Source organism: Cupressus sempervirens, chromosome 5 (genome assembly GCF_028749045.1).
Source record: "Cupressus sempervirens isolate cs-2001-9-10 chromosome 5, ASM2874904v1, whole genome shotgun sequence".
Taxonomy (NCBI): domain Eukaryota; kingdom Viridiplantae; phylum Streptophyta; class Pinopsida; order Cupressales; family Cupressaceae; genus Cupressus; species Cupressus sempervirens.
In genome coordinates this window covers 448,757,072-448,774,287 of record NC_143122.1, presented here as the reverse complement: position 1 = coordinate 448,774,287, position 17,216 = coordinate 448,757,072, and the positions used below count along the sequence as shown (strand labels likewise).

Genomic DNA, 17,216 nt, shown 5'->3' with positions numbered 1-17,216 from the left:
GCTACTTGTTGAGTGAGTTTTATCTTAGTTACCGATTCGTGAAACAAATCTGATTCGGGCACGTGAATTGGATTTGTGGATTCGTGGTTTTTTTCCCAATTATAATTCGTGGAGGATTCATATATATATATATATATATATATATATACATATATATATATATACATATATATATATATATATATATATACATACACACACTTGAAAATGAGAGAAATATACAATATTCTAAAACTAAATCATTTCAAAGTATGAATCTATGATTCTAAATCATTTCATAGTATGAATCTATTGATCAAATCCATAATAGTTAAAAGAAAATAATCGAAATTTTAAATTTTTTTTGGACGAATCCAACCATGGATCCGGATTTGGATTGGATCCGAATCTAGATCCAGCCTCTAGGGCACGAATCCGGTAACTAAGAGTTTTATTGTTTTTCTGTTGTGCCAAGATTTCTCTGTTTATATACATAAAAATGAGGAATGATTAATGTCGTGTTTTTCATTCTTTTTTGTTTATAATCCATAATCCACAATCGACAAGATCTTTGTATATATACGTAGATACATACATAGACACACATGTGTATGTATGTATGTATATATACACATATACATATACATATGTATACATACATATATACATACATACATACATATATATACACATACATACATACATACATACATCTGCATATGCAATTTTATCACCTTGGAAAATTGTAGTTTTATTGTACCTACTCTGATGACAGTTCTATAGGAATTTGTAATCAACCCAGCGAATCAGCAACTAGACCAATTTAACTAGGTTATGACTTGTCACTTAGTACGAGTTGAGTGAGTTTTATTGTTTTATCATTTGGATTCTAGAATATGTATGCAGCTGGATCAATTTTTCTGTTGTGCTAAGAAATAATAAGCACCTTAAAAAGATCTCTTTGTATATTTGAAGACTACAAGTTGTGCAATTTGTCATGTATTGTATTTGCATTTGCGTTGCTATTGCTTATAAGAGTGTTTCAAGGTTGGGAACCACTTCAACATCCTTTGCATGTTTTAGAGGTAATGTCATTGTGGCAGTGAGAATAACTTCAGTGAAGAGTTGAGTGTAAGGTGTTACTACCTTGAACCTATGCGACATTCTTGGGAGCCAAGGGACCCTAAACTTATGCTACGAATCCTGGGAGCAATTTGTCATGTATTGCATCTGCATTTGCTTTGCCAGTGCAATTTATCACCTTGGAAAATTTTATTTGATCTTGCTAGTTGGGAATAGCTGATCGTTTGTTTTATCATACCTAATCTGATGACAATTCTACAGGAATTTGTAATCAACCCAATCAATCAGCAACTAGACCAATTTAATTGGGTTATGGCTCGGGCATGTGCTATTCCCATTTATCATATGGTTGCAATGTTGGAGGAAGCATTTTTTCCAAATGGCAGCAGGTTTTGTATCATTGGCTTTGTTCATGAAGTAAAAAAGTGGTTTTTAGGGTGGAAAGGACTATTTCGCCTCAAGCTCCTTGCTAATGAGAGGATAAGAAGTCAGCTAAATGTAGCCCTTGAAATGATAAATCAAGTTGTAGAGGGTATGATGGTGGAACAACCTGGGGCTAGAGAGAATGTAAGCTATCATAGGGTGACGGAGCAGCGCCAATTTGAGGCACTTCAGCAGCAACAAGCAGCAGCAACATATTCTGAACAAGCAGCCTCAGCTTCCATGGGTAGTGGGATTCACTTGAATAATTCCATGGGCGCACCTCAGTTGAGTTTGAAGGAAGTGATTGAAATATATGCACAAGAACGTGACATCAAATTTTTCCCTAAAGTGGGACACACATGATGGTCTTCAGGTTTATGGCTTTGGAACTCTCAATATCTATCTAGATTCTGTAAATCAACGAGTGCTTGCATAATCTGGAGATATATGGGTGATTGCATCATTGGAGCAGCTAGTTGAGGTGCACTGTAATCGAAGTGGAGGAAATCATTGATAAACCAAACATATAATGAAGAGGAAACTTGAAAACTTGAATGTCAAAATGCTGAAAAGAAAGCTATCAAGGATCAAACACCTATGCTAGAGTTACAACACAATGTAAAGTTGATTTTGATATAAAAAAAGAAAAAGAAAACATGACATAAATCATTCCCTATTTTATGTTCACAACTCAAATGCTCTCCCATGGCTTGAGCTAAAACCCTCATTACTATCTCTAAAATGAAGGAATAAAATATGATTATGTCCCCAACGGAGAATTGAAATGCAATTTTTTTGGATTCTACTTAGTACTATGTCGATAAATTCAAGAAATTCTATTTCTGACACGGAGCACATTCTATGTTAGTAAAATTCAGGTCTGTAGTTATTTGCATTTTTTTTTTCAAGATTTAGAGTTTGTAATGCGTTGGATTATTTTTGAAGATGTTGTCCAATACACGTTTGGTGTAAAGGCTCTGGAATGATGTGTATGATATGAAAATTGTAGAACTGAAAATGAAATAGGTGCCATGGATGAGATAGTATGCTATTGAATCACTCCAAAATCCCTTTACATTCATAAGAGTCTTGACCCTACTAGCTGTAATGGGCACCCCTGGATGTCCAAAAAAAACTAAACCAAATTGCTGCAAGGAATTATGTCAAATAGTTTGCATTCAACTTCTTAAAACCCCTTATAACTCCGGAAATCAAACGTTTATTTGTTTGTTGTGTATCGTGCATGGAATTGGTATCATACAACATAAACAAGAAAGAAACTACAATAATATGCAAAGTGGAAATGAACTGCTGCTAATAAAATGTTATATTCAGAATTCATAAAACCAAATACATGGCAGATTTATCAACTCACTAATTACTTCAGCAATATTGTCATAATACTCCAGCCCATGCTTACGAACTTGCTGTTACAATACTTTGTCTTCCAATCAGTCCACTACCTTCATAATACCATTCCCTCCAAGCGGCATAAGTGTCGGACAAGTAGTGAAGAAGATATGAGCAAAATATCAAATTTGCCTGTAGCCAGAAATGCAATTAAACTGCCTGATAATGAAGCCAATAAGAAAGAATTCCAAAGGTCAAACCCCAAGGGAATGACGTCTAGAATGGTACAAGAGAGGATAGACGTCCTCAAATGCCAAGAACAGAGTTGCAACTCACACACCAATTTCTTCTCATATTCAACCTGTCTAATGAAGCCACAAATGCTTCCTTTTATTCTATTCCCACAGGTCCGCTCAACTCATATGGGCAATGTGGGATAAAAGATGTGTAATATAAAACATATATTAAAATACCCCTTATGTCTCCCTTGGGTACACATCACCATAAAATAAATATTAAAGTAACACTTTAATATTTTACAATTAAATTAGACGTTACTTTAATAAAACTTCAGACATTAAAATGTATTAGCAATCGGACTCCGAATAATGCGAGTGATAGCAAAGTTCTCACCGAGGAGTATTGAATCCAATCACCAAAATTGACTTGCACTGTGTCCTGCCGACTTACTCAAAATAGTAAGTATGCCTAAAACTGAGTAAATCAATTTCGTTTTGGCCCAAACTGGAAATGACTAGGCCAAAACACTCCAAGATCCCATTAAACCCTTCGTTAGCCCTCGGGACCATGTAGAACAAGGCTAACGCACACACACTTGGTCAACTGCTAAAATGGGGACATTACAATCCGCCCCCCTTGAAATTGCTTGTCCTCAAGCAATCTCAGTCTAGCCTGCTGAATAACCTGCTCACTCTCCCATGTAGAATCTTCCTCCGGCAGGTCTTTCCATCTGACCAAATACTCCTTCACTATCCTGTTTCTAAGCTTCCTCTCTCTGGTATCTAGAATAGCCTCAGGTACTAACACAAGCTTCCCCTCCTCATCCAAAGGGGGTAAATCTGCAAAAGGCACTACACTCTGACCAATGGCTTTCTTAAGCCTAGACACATGAAACACATTGTGCACTCGATTGCCCTCTGGAAGCTCAAGCTCATAGGCGACTTTGCCCACTTTGCGAATCACCCTGTAGGGACCATAAAATCTAGGTTTCAACTTTTTAGCTCCCCTCTTCTTGAGCGATGACTGTCTATATGGTTGTAGCCTCAAGTAAACCATATCCCCTACCTCGAAGCTACGCTCTATTCGGTGCTGATCAGCATACAATTTCTGTTGATTCTGGCCTTGTTGTATATTCTCTTTGAGCACTTTCAGGATGTCCTGACTATCCTGCAATAAGTTTTTGGCTTTGGGCACTCTACTGTCCCTCAAAACTAAATCCATGAAGCTAGGTGCTTCATAACCATAGAGTGCCATGAAAGGAGTCATCTTGATGGACATATGATAAGTGGTGTTATAACAATACTCTCCCATATGCAACCATCTGATTCAAGCCTTTTGTTGTGTAGTTACATAGTTCCTCAAATATCCTTCCGCCCATTTATTCACAATCTCTGTTTGCCCATCTGTTTGCGGATGATAACTAGTGCTAGGTGTAAGATCTGTACCACACAACCTAAACAACTCTTGCCAAAAAACACTCATAAACTTACTATCCCGGTCGCTGACAATGAATCTGGGCAGCCCATGTAACCTGAATATCTCTTTAAAGAAAAGATCTGCCACCTGTGCTGCTGTGTAAGTGGACGGAATAGCAAAGAAGTGAGCAAACTTCGTCAAGCGGTCCACCACCACATAGATGCAATCCCTTCCCTGCACTCGTGGTAAACCAGTGATGAAGTCCATCGAAATACTTTCCCATTTCCTATCAGGAATGGGCAAGGGCTGTAATAAACCTGCAGGAAATGTGTGCTCTCCCTTATTCTGTTGACAAACCACACACTCCTTGACATACCTCTGAACATCATCCTTGAGCCCTTTCCATGAAAACCGCTCTCGGATCTGCCTGTAGGTCTTGAAGACCCCCGGATGTCCAGCTGTGGGTGCATCATGAAATGCCTTCAGTATCGCCTCTCTCAAATGTGATGACGGAATCAAATAAACCCTGTCTTGAACTCTGATCAATCCATCTATCACCTCATAGCGATCATCCTGTATGGTACCTGAAATCAATCCAGAAGCCCAAGCATCTCCGACATACTCTGTTATAATCTGATCTCTCCAATCTCCTGAAATCTCTGACAGAGCACATAAGTGAGGTCTTCGAGATAAGGCATCAGCCACCACATTTTTCTTACCTTTGACAAACTCTATGTCAAAGTCATAAGCCTGCAATTTAGTCACCCATTTTTGTTGCCGGTCATTAAGATCACGCTGGCTCATGAAGTATTTAATATTGTTGTGATCAGTCTTAATCACAAAACGTCCACCTACCAAATATGATCGAAATTTGGCCAATGCATGCATTATGGCCAACATCTCCCGGTCATGGACAGAATAACTTTTCCCAACTCCTCGGAGCTTCCTACTCTCGAATGCAATGGGATGCTTCTCTTGCATCAATACTGCTCCAATCCCATCACCTGATGCATCACAATGAAGCTCAAAAGGCTTCGTGAAATCCGGTAGAGCTAGAACTGGACATGAAGACATTACCTGCTTGAAATGCTCAAAACACCTCTGTGCTGCCCCTGTCCACACGAAGGCTCCTTTCCTGGTAAGATCTGTCAAGGGTGTAGCAATCTGTGAGAATCTCTTAACAAACCTCCTATAAAAACCACATAAACCAAAGAATCCCTTAAGCTGTGTAAGGTTTGTGGGAGTAGGCCACTCTACAATAGCTCTAATCTTTTCGGGATCAACCCGAATGCCATCTGCACTAATGATATGCCCTAGGTAAAGGAGCTCAATCATGCCAAACTCACATTTAGATTCCTTGGCATACAATGACTCTCTCTCCAGAATAGATAACACCTACTCCAGATGATGTAAGTGCTCCTCCCAGGTCTTACTGAAGACCAAGATGTCATCAAAGAAGATCAAGACAAATCTCCTCAGCTGCTTCCTGAATACCTGGTTCATACAACTTTGAAATGTAGCAAGTGCATTGGTTAGACCAAATGGCATAACCATGAACTCAAAGTGGCCATAGTGACATCGAAAGGCTGTTTTCTCAATGTCCTTTGCTCTCATCCTGATTTGATGGTATCCGGATCGCAAATCAATTTTGGTGAAGAAGCATGCCCCATGCAACTCATCAATCAGCTCATCAATCATAGGAATGGGATACCTATTTTTAATTGTTTTCTTATTCAGTGCCTTGTAATCGATGCACATGCGCATCGTCCCATCCTTCTTCTTTACCAATACTATTGCTGAAGCAAAGGGGTTCTTACTGGGCTTGATATGCCCCATCTCCAACAAATCCTTAATCGCCTTCTCTATCTCATCCTTGTGTTTCTTAGGATGATGATAGGGAGTAATCATAACTGGTTTGGCTCCCTCCTCGAGCTCAATAACATGTTCCATCTCTCTGTCAGGAGGAACCCCATGAGGAATATCGCTAAATACTTTAGCGTGTCTATCAAGTATCTTCTGGACATCTAGTGGATGACTCTTTTCTTGTGGCTCTGGTGAAGTTGGCATAATGTGGCACTCTGCCGCCCACTCTATGTCATCATGACGAAAAAGTCTCTGCATTCTCCTCAAGGACACTGCTCTGCAACCTCCATCTGAAAGCCCTCTAAGTACCACAGTTCTGCCCTCATGCTGGAATCTCATCTCCAATTTCGCTAGATTGAGTGTGAACTCAACTAGTGAAGCCATCCATGTCATGCCGAGGATGACATCATAATCTCCCATGTCCACAACATAGAACTCATCCTCCAACTCGTAGCCATCTCCAAACCTGATGCGAAGATTAGATATCTTCCGAGTGCATAATAACTTATCACCGTTAGCCACCATGACTCTAAATCCATCATGCTCCTCTGTCTGTAACCCTCTCCTGGCTACCAACTGTGCATCTATGAAGTTATGTGTAGCCCCAGTGTCAATAAGAGATTTCACTTTCTGCCCCTGGATAGTACCCCTGACCTTAAATGTGATTGCCTTTTGGGCCCCTGTCAAGCGTGCCAACGATCTATCATCCTTAGGAATGTTGCTCTCCTCTATAGTGTTACCCTCATCTGAATCGGAGTGCTGATCCTCCCCTTCTGACTTTGACTCTTCTGCTGAAAAATACTCCATTTGATTTGCCTTAGCCTTGAGAGAACATTTATGAGATAAGTCCCAAGGCTCTCTACAATGGAAGCACAACTTCTTCTTTCGAAGTTCATTCAAGGTTTCATTGTCTAGTCCTTTTGATCCTTCTTTTGGTTTGCTATACTCTTTCTGAAACGATTTTTTGTCTTTGTCCTTGCGGTAGGAAGAATCTGTTGAATGGTTTTTTCCTTTGTATACCGAAGGGGCTAAATCTCGTGCCTTTTTAGTTGCTTCAGCTAACGTGAGTGGATCATGTCCCTTCACCCAACCTCGTAATGGATCAGCAAGACCATCACAAAATAACACCACCAATCTCCTAGGAGAGATATTAGTAACAAGTATAGACAAGCGCTGAAACTCGGCAATGTAAGCATCCACAAAACCTGACTGTTTTAACTGTGCTAGCTCCTTGAAATGTAACTCGGGATCCTTAGTGTCAAATCTCCCAATCAATGTTTCGGTGAATTCCTCATAGGATGTAATCTGATTATGCCCCAAAGTCACCATGCCATGATGCCACCATTCATGTGCAACGCCATCCAAGTGCATAGCCGCATACTTGATAGCCTCCTCCTCAGGCATAGGATTTAGCTGCATGTATCTACCTTCTGCACCCAAGCTCGTGCAGTCATCTTCCCTGAAGCATCATAATAAGGTAAAGAAAGTTTTCCAACTTTCTTCCTCAGCTCAAAGTTTTGATTCCTCCCTCCTGCTTTAGGCATGTGTCTCATCCTCAAGTCCATATAATCTCTAAGAGAAATATCTGCCTGAAACTCTGGTCCACTAGCCTCCCAGTCCCTCTTGAACTGATCCTGTAACTCGGTAATATGCGGTTCGTTTACTGGTTGAACCGGATCTCTGGGTGGGAAAGTGGGTAGAAGAGGTCTCGAGCTCGCAGTTCGTGCTGGGCGTGCAACGTGTCTAAAGTTATCAGCCTCATTCCCATTGTTGCCGTGTCCATTATTACCATTAATGTTATTCTCAGGACCATTGTTGTTGCCTTGGCCTTCATGGTTATTGTTTCCCCCGTTGTTATTGTTTCCCTCGTTATTGTTTCTGTTGTTGGCATCACCTGGATTAATATTGACACCCATTTGTCTAGCCATAAGCTGCAACATCATGTCCATTCGCCTATTCTGGTTCTACTGCATACGCTGCCCCTGCTCTAATGTATCCAGTAACTATCGGAACAGTACCTCCCCCTGATCTGGACCAGCATTTCTGCCTCCGCCTAATCCTGTATTCCTGTCATCTCGATCACTCATATTATTGACTTGATCACAGAATATCTCCTCTGTGTCTGTATGGTTGGATTCAATGTCCCCCTGCACAGATGTACTAGACTGTTTGCTTTGCAAGTCTGAAATCCTATTTTGTCTTGCTCTGGTATCGCGGAAATTATAAGACCCCTGTCGCATGCTCAAACATAAATGCTTAGCCTGTGTTTTTTATTTATTTCTGATTTTAGTGTTTTGACATTTCGTCAAACACTTTTTCCCTCTATTCGGCTGTTCCAAATTCCCTATAAGACCTCCACAGGATGGCAGGACTTATAGCTCTGATACCACTGTAATGGGCACCCCTGGATGTCCAAAAAAAACTAAACCAAATTGCTGAAAGGAATTATGTCAAACAGTTTGCATTCAACTTCTTAAAACCCCTTATAACTCCGGAAATCAAATGTTTATTTGTTTGTTGTGTATCGTGCATGGAATTGGTATCATACAACATAAACAAGAAAGAAACTACAATAATATGCAAAGTGGAAATGAATTGCTGCTAATAAAATGTTATTTTCAGAATTCATAAAACCAAATACATGGCAGATTTATCAACTCACTAATTACTTCAGCAATATTGTCATAATACTCCAACCCATGCTTACGAACTTGCTGCTACAATACTTTGTCCTCCAATCAGTCCACTACCTTCATAATACCATTCCCTCCAAGCGGCATAAGCGTCGGACAAGTAGTGAAGAAGATATGAGCAAAATATCAAATCTGTCTGTAGCTGGAAATGCAACTAAACTGTTTGATAATGAAGCCAATAAGAAAGAATTCCAAAGGCCAAACCCCAAGGGAATGACGTCTAGAATGTTACAAGAGAGGATAGACGTCCTCAAATGCCAAGAACAGAGCTGCAACTCACACACCAATTTCTTCTCATATTCAACCTGTCTAATGAAGCCACAAATGCTTCCTTTTATTCTATTCCCACGGGTCCGCTCAACTCATATGGGCAATGTGGGATAAAAGATGTGTAATATAAAACATATATTAAAATACCCCTTATGTCTCCCTTGGGTACACAACCATAAAATAAATATTAAAGTAACACTTTAATATTTTACAATTAAATTAGACGTTACTTTAATAAAACTTCAGACATTAAAATGTATTAGCAATCGGACTCCGAATAATGCGAGTGATAGCTCATCGGAAAGCTCTCACCGAGGAGTATCGAATCCAATCACCAAAATTGACCTGCACTATGTCCTGCCGACTTACTAAAAATAGTAAGTATGCCTGAAACTGAGTAAATCAACTTCGTTTTGGCCCAAACTGGAAATGACTAGGCCAAAACACTCCAAGATCCCATTAAACCCTTCGTTAGCCCTCGGGACCATGTAGAACAAGGCTAACGCACACACACTTGGTCAACTGCTAAAATGGGGACATTACACTAGCCTTTTGGGTTGAGATTGATGAGTGAAAAGTGACAAGATTATAGTGGATTAGAAGAGAAGACATTGCTTGTTGTATAGAATAGGAGGTGCTTAGCTAGATATTCTAGCCATCTTGGGTGATTTGGCGAGAGGCTTTTGCAAGGGAATGAGCCTCGTGAATTAGCATATAATGTCATAAAATAGTTTAAGTGTTACCTAACTATGTCCAATGTGTTTGCACACTAGAGGTATACTCCGCCTACGTGGTTGCCTACATTCCCGTATCCATGGGATCAAGACCCTTGAACTACTCACTCTAATGAATATTTAGTTCTAGTTTCTAATTGTTTTGATTTAGCTATATTCCTATAACCACTGTGAGCTTTACTCACCCAATACAACTCTTCGCCATCATACACCCACTTGGGCGAATCAGACGGTTTTCTATAATTACAATACTGTAATACTTTGGTGTAGCCTTTGTGTTGTAGTTTACAGTTAATGTAAGGTTAACCTATATACATCCTAACTCACTTCGTATATAGTTATGTTTAAAAGCCTCCTTATATAGTTATGTTTAAAAGCTTGTTACAATACTTGTGGGCATGCTACCTATTGAGTGAGTTTTATTGTTTTTCCATTGTGCCAAGATCTCTCTATTTATATACATAGATACATAATATATATACACATATATATACATATACATATGTATATTTATGTACATACATACATATACAAAGATCATGAGGGCACGACAACGAGATGCAGAGATCACAAGGGCATGACAACGAAATCATAGATCTCCACTGATCTCCACAATCCACAAGATCTCTCTCTCTCTCTATATATACATAAATACATATATACATATATATGTTATTTTTGTGCAAGATCTTGAGCTAAGTCACTTAACACGAGTTGAGTGAGTTTTATTGTTTTATTATTTGGATTTTGGATTATGGGCTTTGTTTTATCATTGGCTTTGTTCAAGTCTTGATTTTAATGAAGTAACAAAGTGGTTTTTAGTGTGGAAAGGACTATACAATGAAGAGGAATCTTTAAAACCTGAATGTTGAAATGCTGATATGAAAGCTATCGAGGACTAAACACCTATGCCAGAGTCACAACACAATGTGAAGTTGATTTTAGATAAGGTAGAGGTAGATATTTAGAAGTTTGATAATCAAATTAAGGGACGAGAGTGAGGTAGAAGGAGCGACTTTAGAAAGAGACTATACGACAGAAACAATAGCTAGACAACATAGAGGATATTATGGGAGACATTGGATAGAATCCAAGAAAGTGTTGTGGTAGGTACTATGACATTGGACTAACTTGCAAGTGTCTTTGAGAATTTATAGTCCAAACATCAAATACTTATAAGAGTGTTTCAAGGTTGGGAACCACTTCAACATCCTTTGCGTGGTTTAGAGGTAATGTCATTATGGCAGAGGCTTTTGCAAGGGAATGAGCCTCATGATTATGGCATTTACACAGAAGCATAACTTGCTTCTTCAACTCCTTACACTCAACTCTTCATTGAAGATATTCTTCAATTCCTTGCATGTGCAATTTTATCACTTTGGAAAACTGTATTTGATCCTGCTAGCTGGGAACAATTGATTGTTTGTTTTATTGTACCTAATCTGATGACAGTTCTATAGGAATTTGCAATCAACCCAACTAATCTACAACTAGACCCATTTAACTGGGTTATGGCTAGTTTCTTTCTAAAAATATCTACTATGATATGTTTTTGTAAAACTTCTTGCGAACTCTACCCATTTTTCATAGTTTGCATTAGCTTTGTGGAGGATCTTGAGGTAAGTCACTTAGCACGGGTTGAGTGAGTTTTATAGTTTAATTATTTGGATTCTACAATATGTATGCTGTTGGATCAATTTTTCTGTTGTGCTTAAGATGTAATAAGCACCTTAAAAAAGATCTCTAAACATACATCTTTAGAAGGAACTATAAAGAAGAGATACTTGTTTAGAAGGAAAAGAAATGAACATTTACATAGCCCTTGAAGAAAATCGTAGAGCTAGGGCACGACAATGAAATTGCAGAGCAAGGGCACGACACGACAATGAAATTGTAGAGCAATTGCACGACATGACAACGAAATCGCAGAGCAAGGGCACAACAATGAAATCGCAGAGCAAGGGCACGATAACCAAATCGTAGAGATCACAAGGGCACAACACCCAAATCGCAAAGCAAAGGCACGACAACGAAATGCAGAGATCACAACAAAAATGCACCAATAACAAGGGCACAATGACATTCAGAGCTCTCCACCCTCGTTTGGAGCTCTCCACCTTCTTTCGGGCACGACTCTCCACGATCAAAACAAATGGGGAATGATTTATGTCTTGTTTTTTGTTTATACTATGCGAGCATTGCAATTACGATGCTAACGTGAGTATTGTGACGATGTCGGGAATAATTGCAAAAAAAACATGAAAATCAGCACAAATTACACCATCATTGCAAATTGCCGTCACAATTTGACCCCAAATGTTGTAGTGTTATAGCAATTGAAGTCGGGGATTTCAACTTGTGACCATCATGTTTTTAATAGCTTAACTGTTTGGTCTTATGTTCCATGGTTTATGGATATAGGATTTTACTTTTATTTGTCCATACATATTATGAGTACTATTACTCACAAATATATACACCACAAATGAAATCGCTCAACCTGATTTTTAAATATAGGTATACTAGTTTGTGACGATTGACATTGAGAATCATCATCATAAAATTACATGTCCTTGCAACTTGCAATGATTTACGATTTCCTCTTCTTTGTGTTAGTGAAAAATTTGGACAAGGCCCTCTTTCTAGCTAGTTATGGCTTCAGTCTTGTACTAGAAGGCCACAACTCAATCTTGGAACTATATGGAAGAGACTGTTCCTTTGTTTTTATTCAACAACATATGCAACAATAGCATCTAATCCAATACATATTTCTTCTATTGTAGCTATAAGTAAAGCTTGCCTATCGAAATTAGCAATCTCTTCTTTTGCAAACAAGTGGTGTGCTTATCTTGCACATATAAGTCTCCATTTGGATCAATGTCATTGTACAGGCTCCTAGACAGCTTTCCTCCACTTTATTTGTACAAAGACAATTGTTTTATTGCACAAAAAGTAGATAATTAAGGTGTCTTTTAACTTATTGTGCTGCTTTGTGTGAATCATCTCTAATAATCTGTAGTTGTGCTAATATCTAGAAGTCCTACAAGGTTGAAACAAAAAAGAAAAAAAAATCTTTTGAAGATTTGGCGTATTTCTACACTAATCATCCACCAATAACTCTTATTAATTTTTTTGTAATCAATATTTGTAAGATATAAGACTCCACTTTTTATATCCTCTTGTGGATAGCTAGCGTCAAAGAAAAGAGATTTCCATTTGCTTGCTTATAATTTTGTAACACTTGAATAACTTATTCTCACTTCAACCTTAGGTGTCATTTTCTGAATGAATATTAAGATACCCTAGATAGCCTCTCCATTAATATCTATGATATGATTTAAGAAGAAAAACTTGGGTTTGAGGTACTATCCATAGCATGCATTGATGCATGGGTAGGTGGAGCTTATTGTTCCACTTCGAGTCAATGGTCCTCCAAATGAGACCATTTTTGTTTTTATGTCATCTTCAATAGTTTTGGATTGCCTCACAAATGTATCCTATTAGTTTTTGCTTTGTATCCCCAATGCCCAAAATCTTCACCAAATGCTCAAACACTTTGAATTGAAATTATAGGATTAACCTAAGTTACCGATTCGGATGCGGATTCAGAAGTGGATTCTGGAAGTGGATATGGGTTGTGGGATTTTTTTTTTTCCGGATGTTGAAGCGGGAGGAAGCGCACGTGTGTGTGTGTGTGTATATATATATAACTATGTATATGTATATATATGCAAAGAAATGCAAGAAATATACAAAATCAAATCATTTGAATCTCAAAATCATGTCTGCAACTTGAATTGGCCAGAATGTTTCTTAGCTTGAATTAGTTGCCCTTTCCTCAAGAACTACTCTATATATGGCATCCTCGTCTTCGTCTCTACTATTTAAGAAGATGGCCTTCAATTCAAATACATGATGCTTTTGCCATAGTATATGATATATCATCCTGATAAATTGTATCCTCATTTTCTTGTTGGACTCTTGTAGTAGATTGCACATGGATTCCAAGCCATCTTATGCCCTTGTATTTCAATTCACTGTCACACAAGTGGCTAGTATCCTTTGCTTGAGTCCGTGATTTTTATTTTTTTGCCTGCATAAGAAAATATACTACTTTGATGGTTACTACTGTATCATTTACATGGGGATATTAGACACCTTTTTACTTCTTATTTAAGCTCTATGATTTTGCTTTCTTATAAACTTTCTGTAGTCTAATGCTTTGAAATTGAGCTGAACAGAGTTTTATTATCTGTTTCAGTTATGTTCATAAGAGGGGATGGTAACATTGGTTTAGGACATACTGTATTCCAGAAGATGTGATCTCACACATTTTACCACCAGCTTATTTTCATAATTATCATGCACAAGCATTAGAAGGATCTTCTGATTCTGGTGCATACAAATCTTTGTCAAGATAGGATGATTATTGGTTAACTAGTCAGATGTCATCACAAATCAATGCAAAGCCAAGTGAAGCAGACCAATTAGTGTTAGGATTAGGTCCCATTCAGAAATCTTTTTGAAGGCTGTCTAGATTTGTGCTTTCCATGAGTATTCACAAGTGATTTAATTGGTTTGGATTCCTCTGGATGCATCCGGATGCTAGCCGGAAGCCAGCTGAAGGCTTCCGGAAGCCTTTGGAAATCTGCAGGGCATCCAGCATCCGTCCACTTCTGCCTCTGCATCCAGCTATCCAGGGGACAAATCAGTTTCTTAGGGATTAACCATGAAAAAGTCCACTTTGTAGTTCTGTTAGTTTGTGTATTTGCTCAACTAAATGCGGTCTTAATTCATTTTGCAGTTTCCATGTTCTAGATGAGGCTGAGAGGTCTTTGCATGATGCATTATGTGTGCTTGTGCAAACTGTGCAAGACAGTAGAGTGCTTCTTGGTGGTGGTTGGCCTGAAATGCTCATGGCGAAGGAAGTGGATGAGCTTGCAAGGAGTACACCTGGAAAGAAGTCTCTTGCCATTGATTCTTTTGCACATGCACTCAGGCAAATTCCAACCATTATAGCAGACAATGCTGGATTAGACAGTGCAGATTTAGTTGCACAGCTTCGTGCAGAGCATCAGAAGGAAGACAGCAAGACAGGGATCGATGTCATAACAGGAGCTGTAAGTTTTTGTTCTGTATTTCTCTAGCTTTTTTGAAAGTGACAATGGTTTCATGCTTTCAAAAGTTCAGTACAAATATATTAGATTTAATTTCTAGCTTTAATTTGATTTTTTTTTCTTCTGTAGATTGGAGACATGGAAAAGCTAGGAATTTCTGAGTCTTTCAAAGTAAAACAAGCTGTGCTGCTTTCAGCAACAGAGGCTGCAGAGATGATTTTGAGAGTAGATGAAGTCATTAGTTGTGCTCCTAGAAAGAGAGAGAACAGAATGTAACACCAGGAGGTCTTACTAAATTGTGTTCGGTAACTTTTTCGATTCAATTAGTAATGCTAGATAATATCTTTTTACAAGTTCCATTTTTTCAGTTTGCATCAGCTGCATGTTATTTTGTTTATTCCTGGGCCATTTACTGTTCCTGGAAGCTTCTAAATGAGCTTGTTTTTATCATCAACTGCTAAGCCCAGTCATAGTTACATGCTAGGTGGCTACTGGTTATATTCTCTTATGATTTGTTGAATGTCACCAAAGAGTGGGATATTTGCAGTTTATATATTATATTCACATTGTACTTGTAGCCTGGGAAGGAAGCCCAGAGTATTATTTGTTGGAAGCTTTCTCATAGTGCGATAAATTTTGGGAGGATACACAAGATTGAGTTTAGCATTTTTAAAACTAAATGGATTTCTGATGAATGTTTATGCAAAAGCATGCTGCAGTAATCTCTCCCTGAATATGAGTTGCCTTTTCATTCTTTCCAAGGGAAGACTTGTTATCATGCTAATAATATTCGCTTTTCATGTTTCTCTTCTAACAAAAAAATTCATAATAATGCATACGATCTTTTCAAGGGGCCTGAAATGTTTATCTGGATTAACGTGGTCACAATGACTAGTGTAGTGACATTTGATTAAAGATTGAGCTTGGGACTGTCTGCGAAGTATATGGTATTTAAATATGCCGTGTTTAATATTCCCCAATTATATGAATTTTTACTAATGTTCCAAAAATAAGTAAATTTTGAAACATTTTGAATATTGTATAAAATGATGGTTCTATAAGTTGAGATAAATAACTACATTTTTGATAAACTGGTGCACTAAATTTGAAGCAACGTATGTGGAAGAAGAGCAATGGTATTTGATATTCAGCATGTATATTATTTGTAACATATTGAATATTGTATAGAACGATCGTTCATAAGTTGAGAAGTCAAGAAATAACTGCAATTTTTGGATTGCATTTTAAATTTGAAGCAACGTATGTGGAAGAAGATAAACGGTCACAAAAAATGTTGATCATAGAAAGGTCTCTAATTACATTTGTATTCTAATAGGGATGCATCACTTATATAATGCCCTTTGGTACTGTGTGTCATTTTTATGCTTGAGCTGCTTGTACAATACTTTTTTATACGGTTGATGTATGCGTTTGAAGGATATATTATAGAATGTTAACTAATCTGAGTGGCTGTGTGAGTGGCTACAATTAAGTAGTCTTGTTTGGATAAACACAATAAAGTGTTGTATTTTAATGATCACTTTTAACAACTCTTGAAAATTATGCTTCCTTTCTAGAGTAGCCTTTGTTTCAATGTATCGATTTAGATATTGATTTTGTGCCAAGAAGTAAAATATTCAATTGTTTATTAATAATTTTGATTGAAAATTAATAGATTTTTCCCAAAGTATATCAATTTGTAAGATTGCTACGAAGGATTCAATCATATAGGTTTTGCATTGACCCATATTTAAGATTCCTTGTCTTGGCGAAGCATTGGACCACCTTGTGATGCCCCTCATCAGAATACCATGGAGTTCCCTTCAAAGTTGAGTCCATGGGTTAGTAAGTTGAGTGGGTTTAACCTTGAAGGAAACCCCATGCTAAGCACACTTGAGGTGTAGTAGTGTTCGGGATGGGTGACCTAGGGAGGTACATCAGCCAGATGCAAAGAATGTTGAGTGTTCCATTCATTCATGAGGATTGGTTCTTGAGAACCACTACTCGTGAAACATGGGCCAATGAGTTTGACTCAAAAATTATATAGT

At 38.0% G+C, this 17,216-nt stretch overlaps 1 protein-coding gene across 1 annotated transcript in view; it reads left to right on the top strand.

The window, feature by feature from the left end:
• The window catches only part of LOC149556716 (T-complex protein 1 subunit beta), a 50,232-nt gene extending 34,356 nt beyond the window's left edge, over positions 1-15,876 (top strand). The window contains exons 10-11 of the mRNA XM_089831193.1: positions 14,856-15,171; positions 15,298-15,876. Coding sequence (XP_089687319.1) covers positions 14,856-15,171; positions 15,298-15,444 — 463 coding nt within the window. The 3' untranslated portion in view covers positions 15,445-15,876. The remainder of the gene's footprint in view (positions 1-14,855; positions 15,172-15,297) is intronic.
• The last annotated feature ends 1,340 nt before the right edge of the window (positions 15,877-17,216 follow it).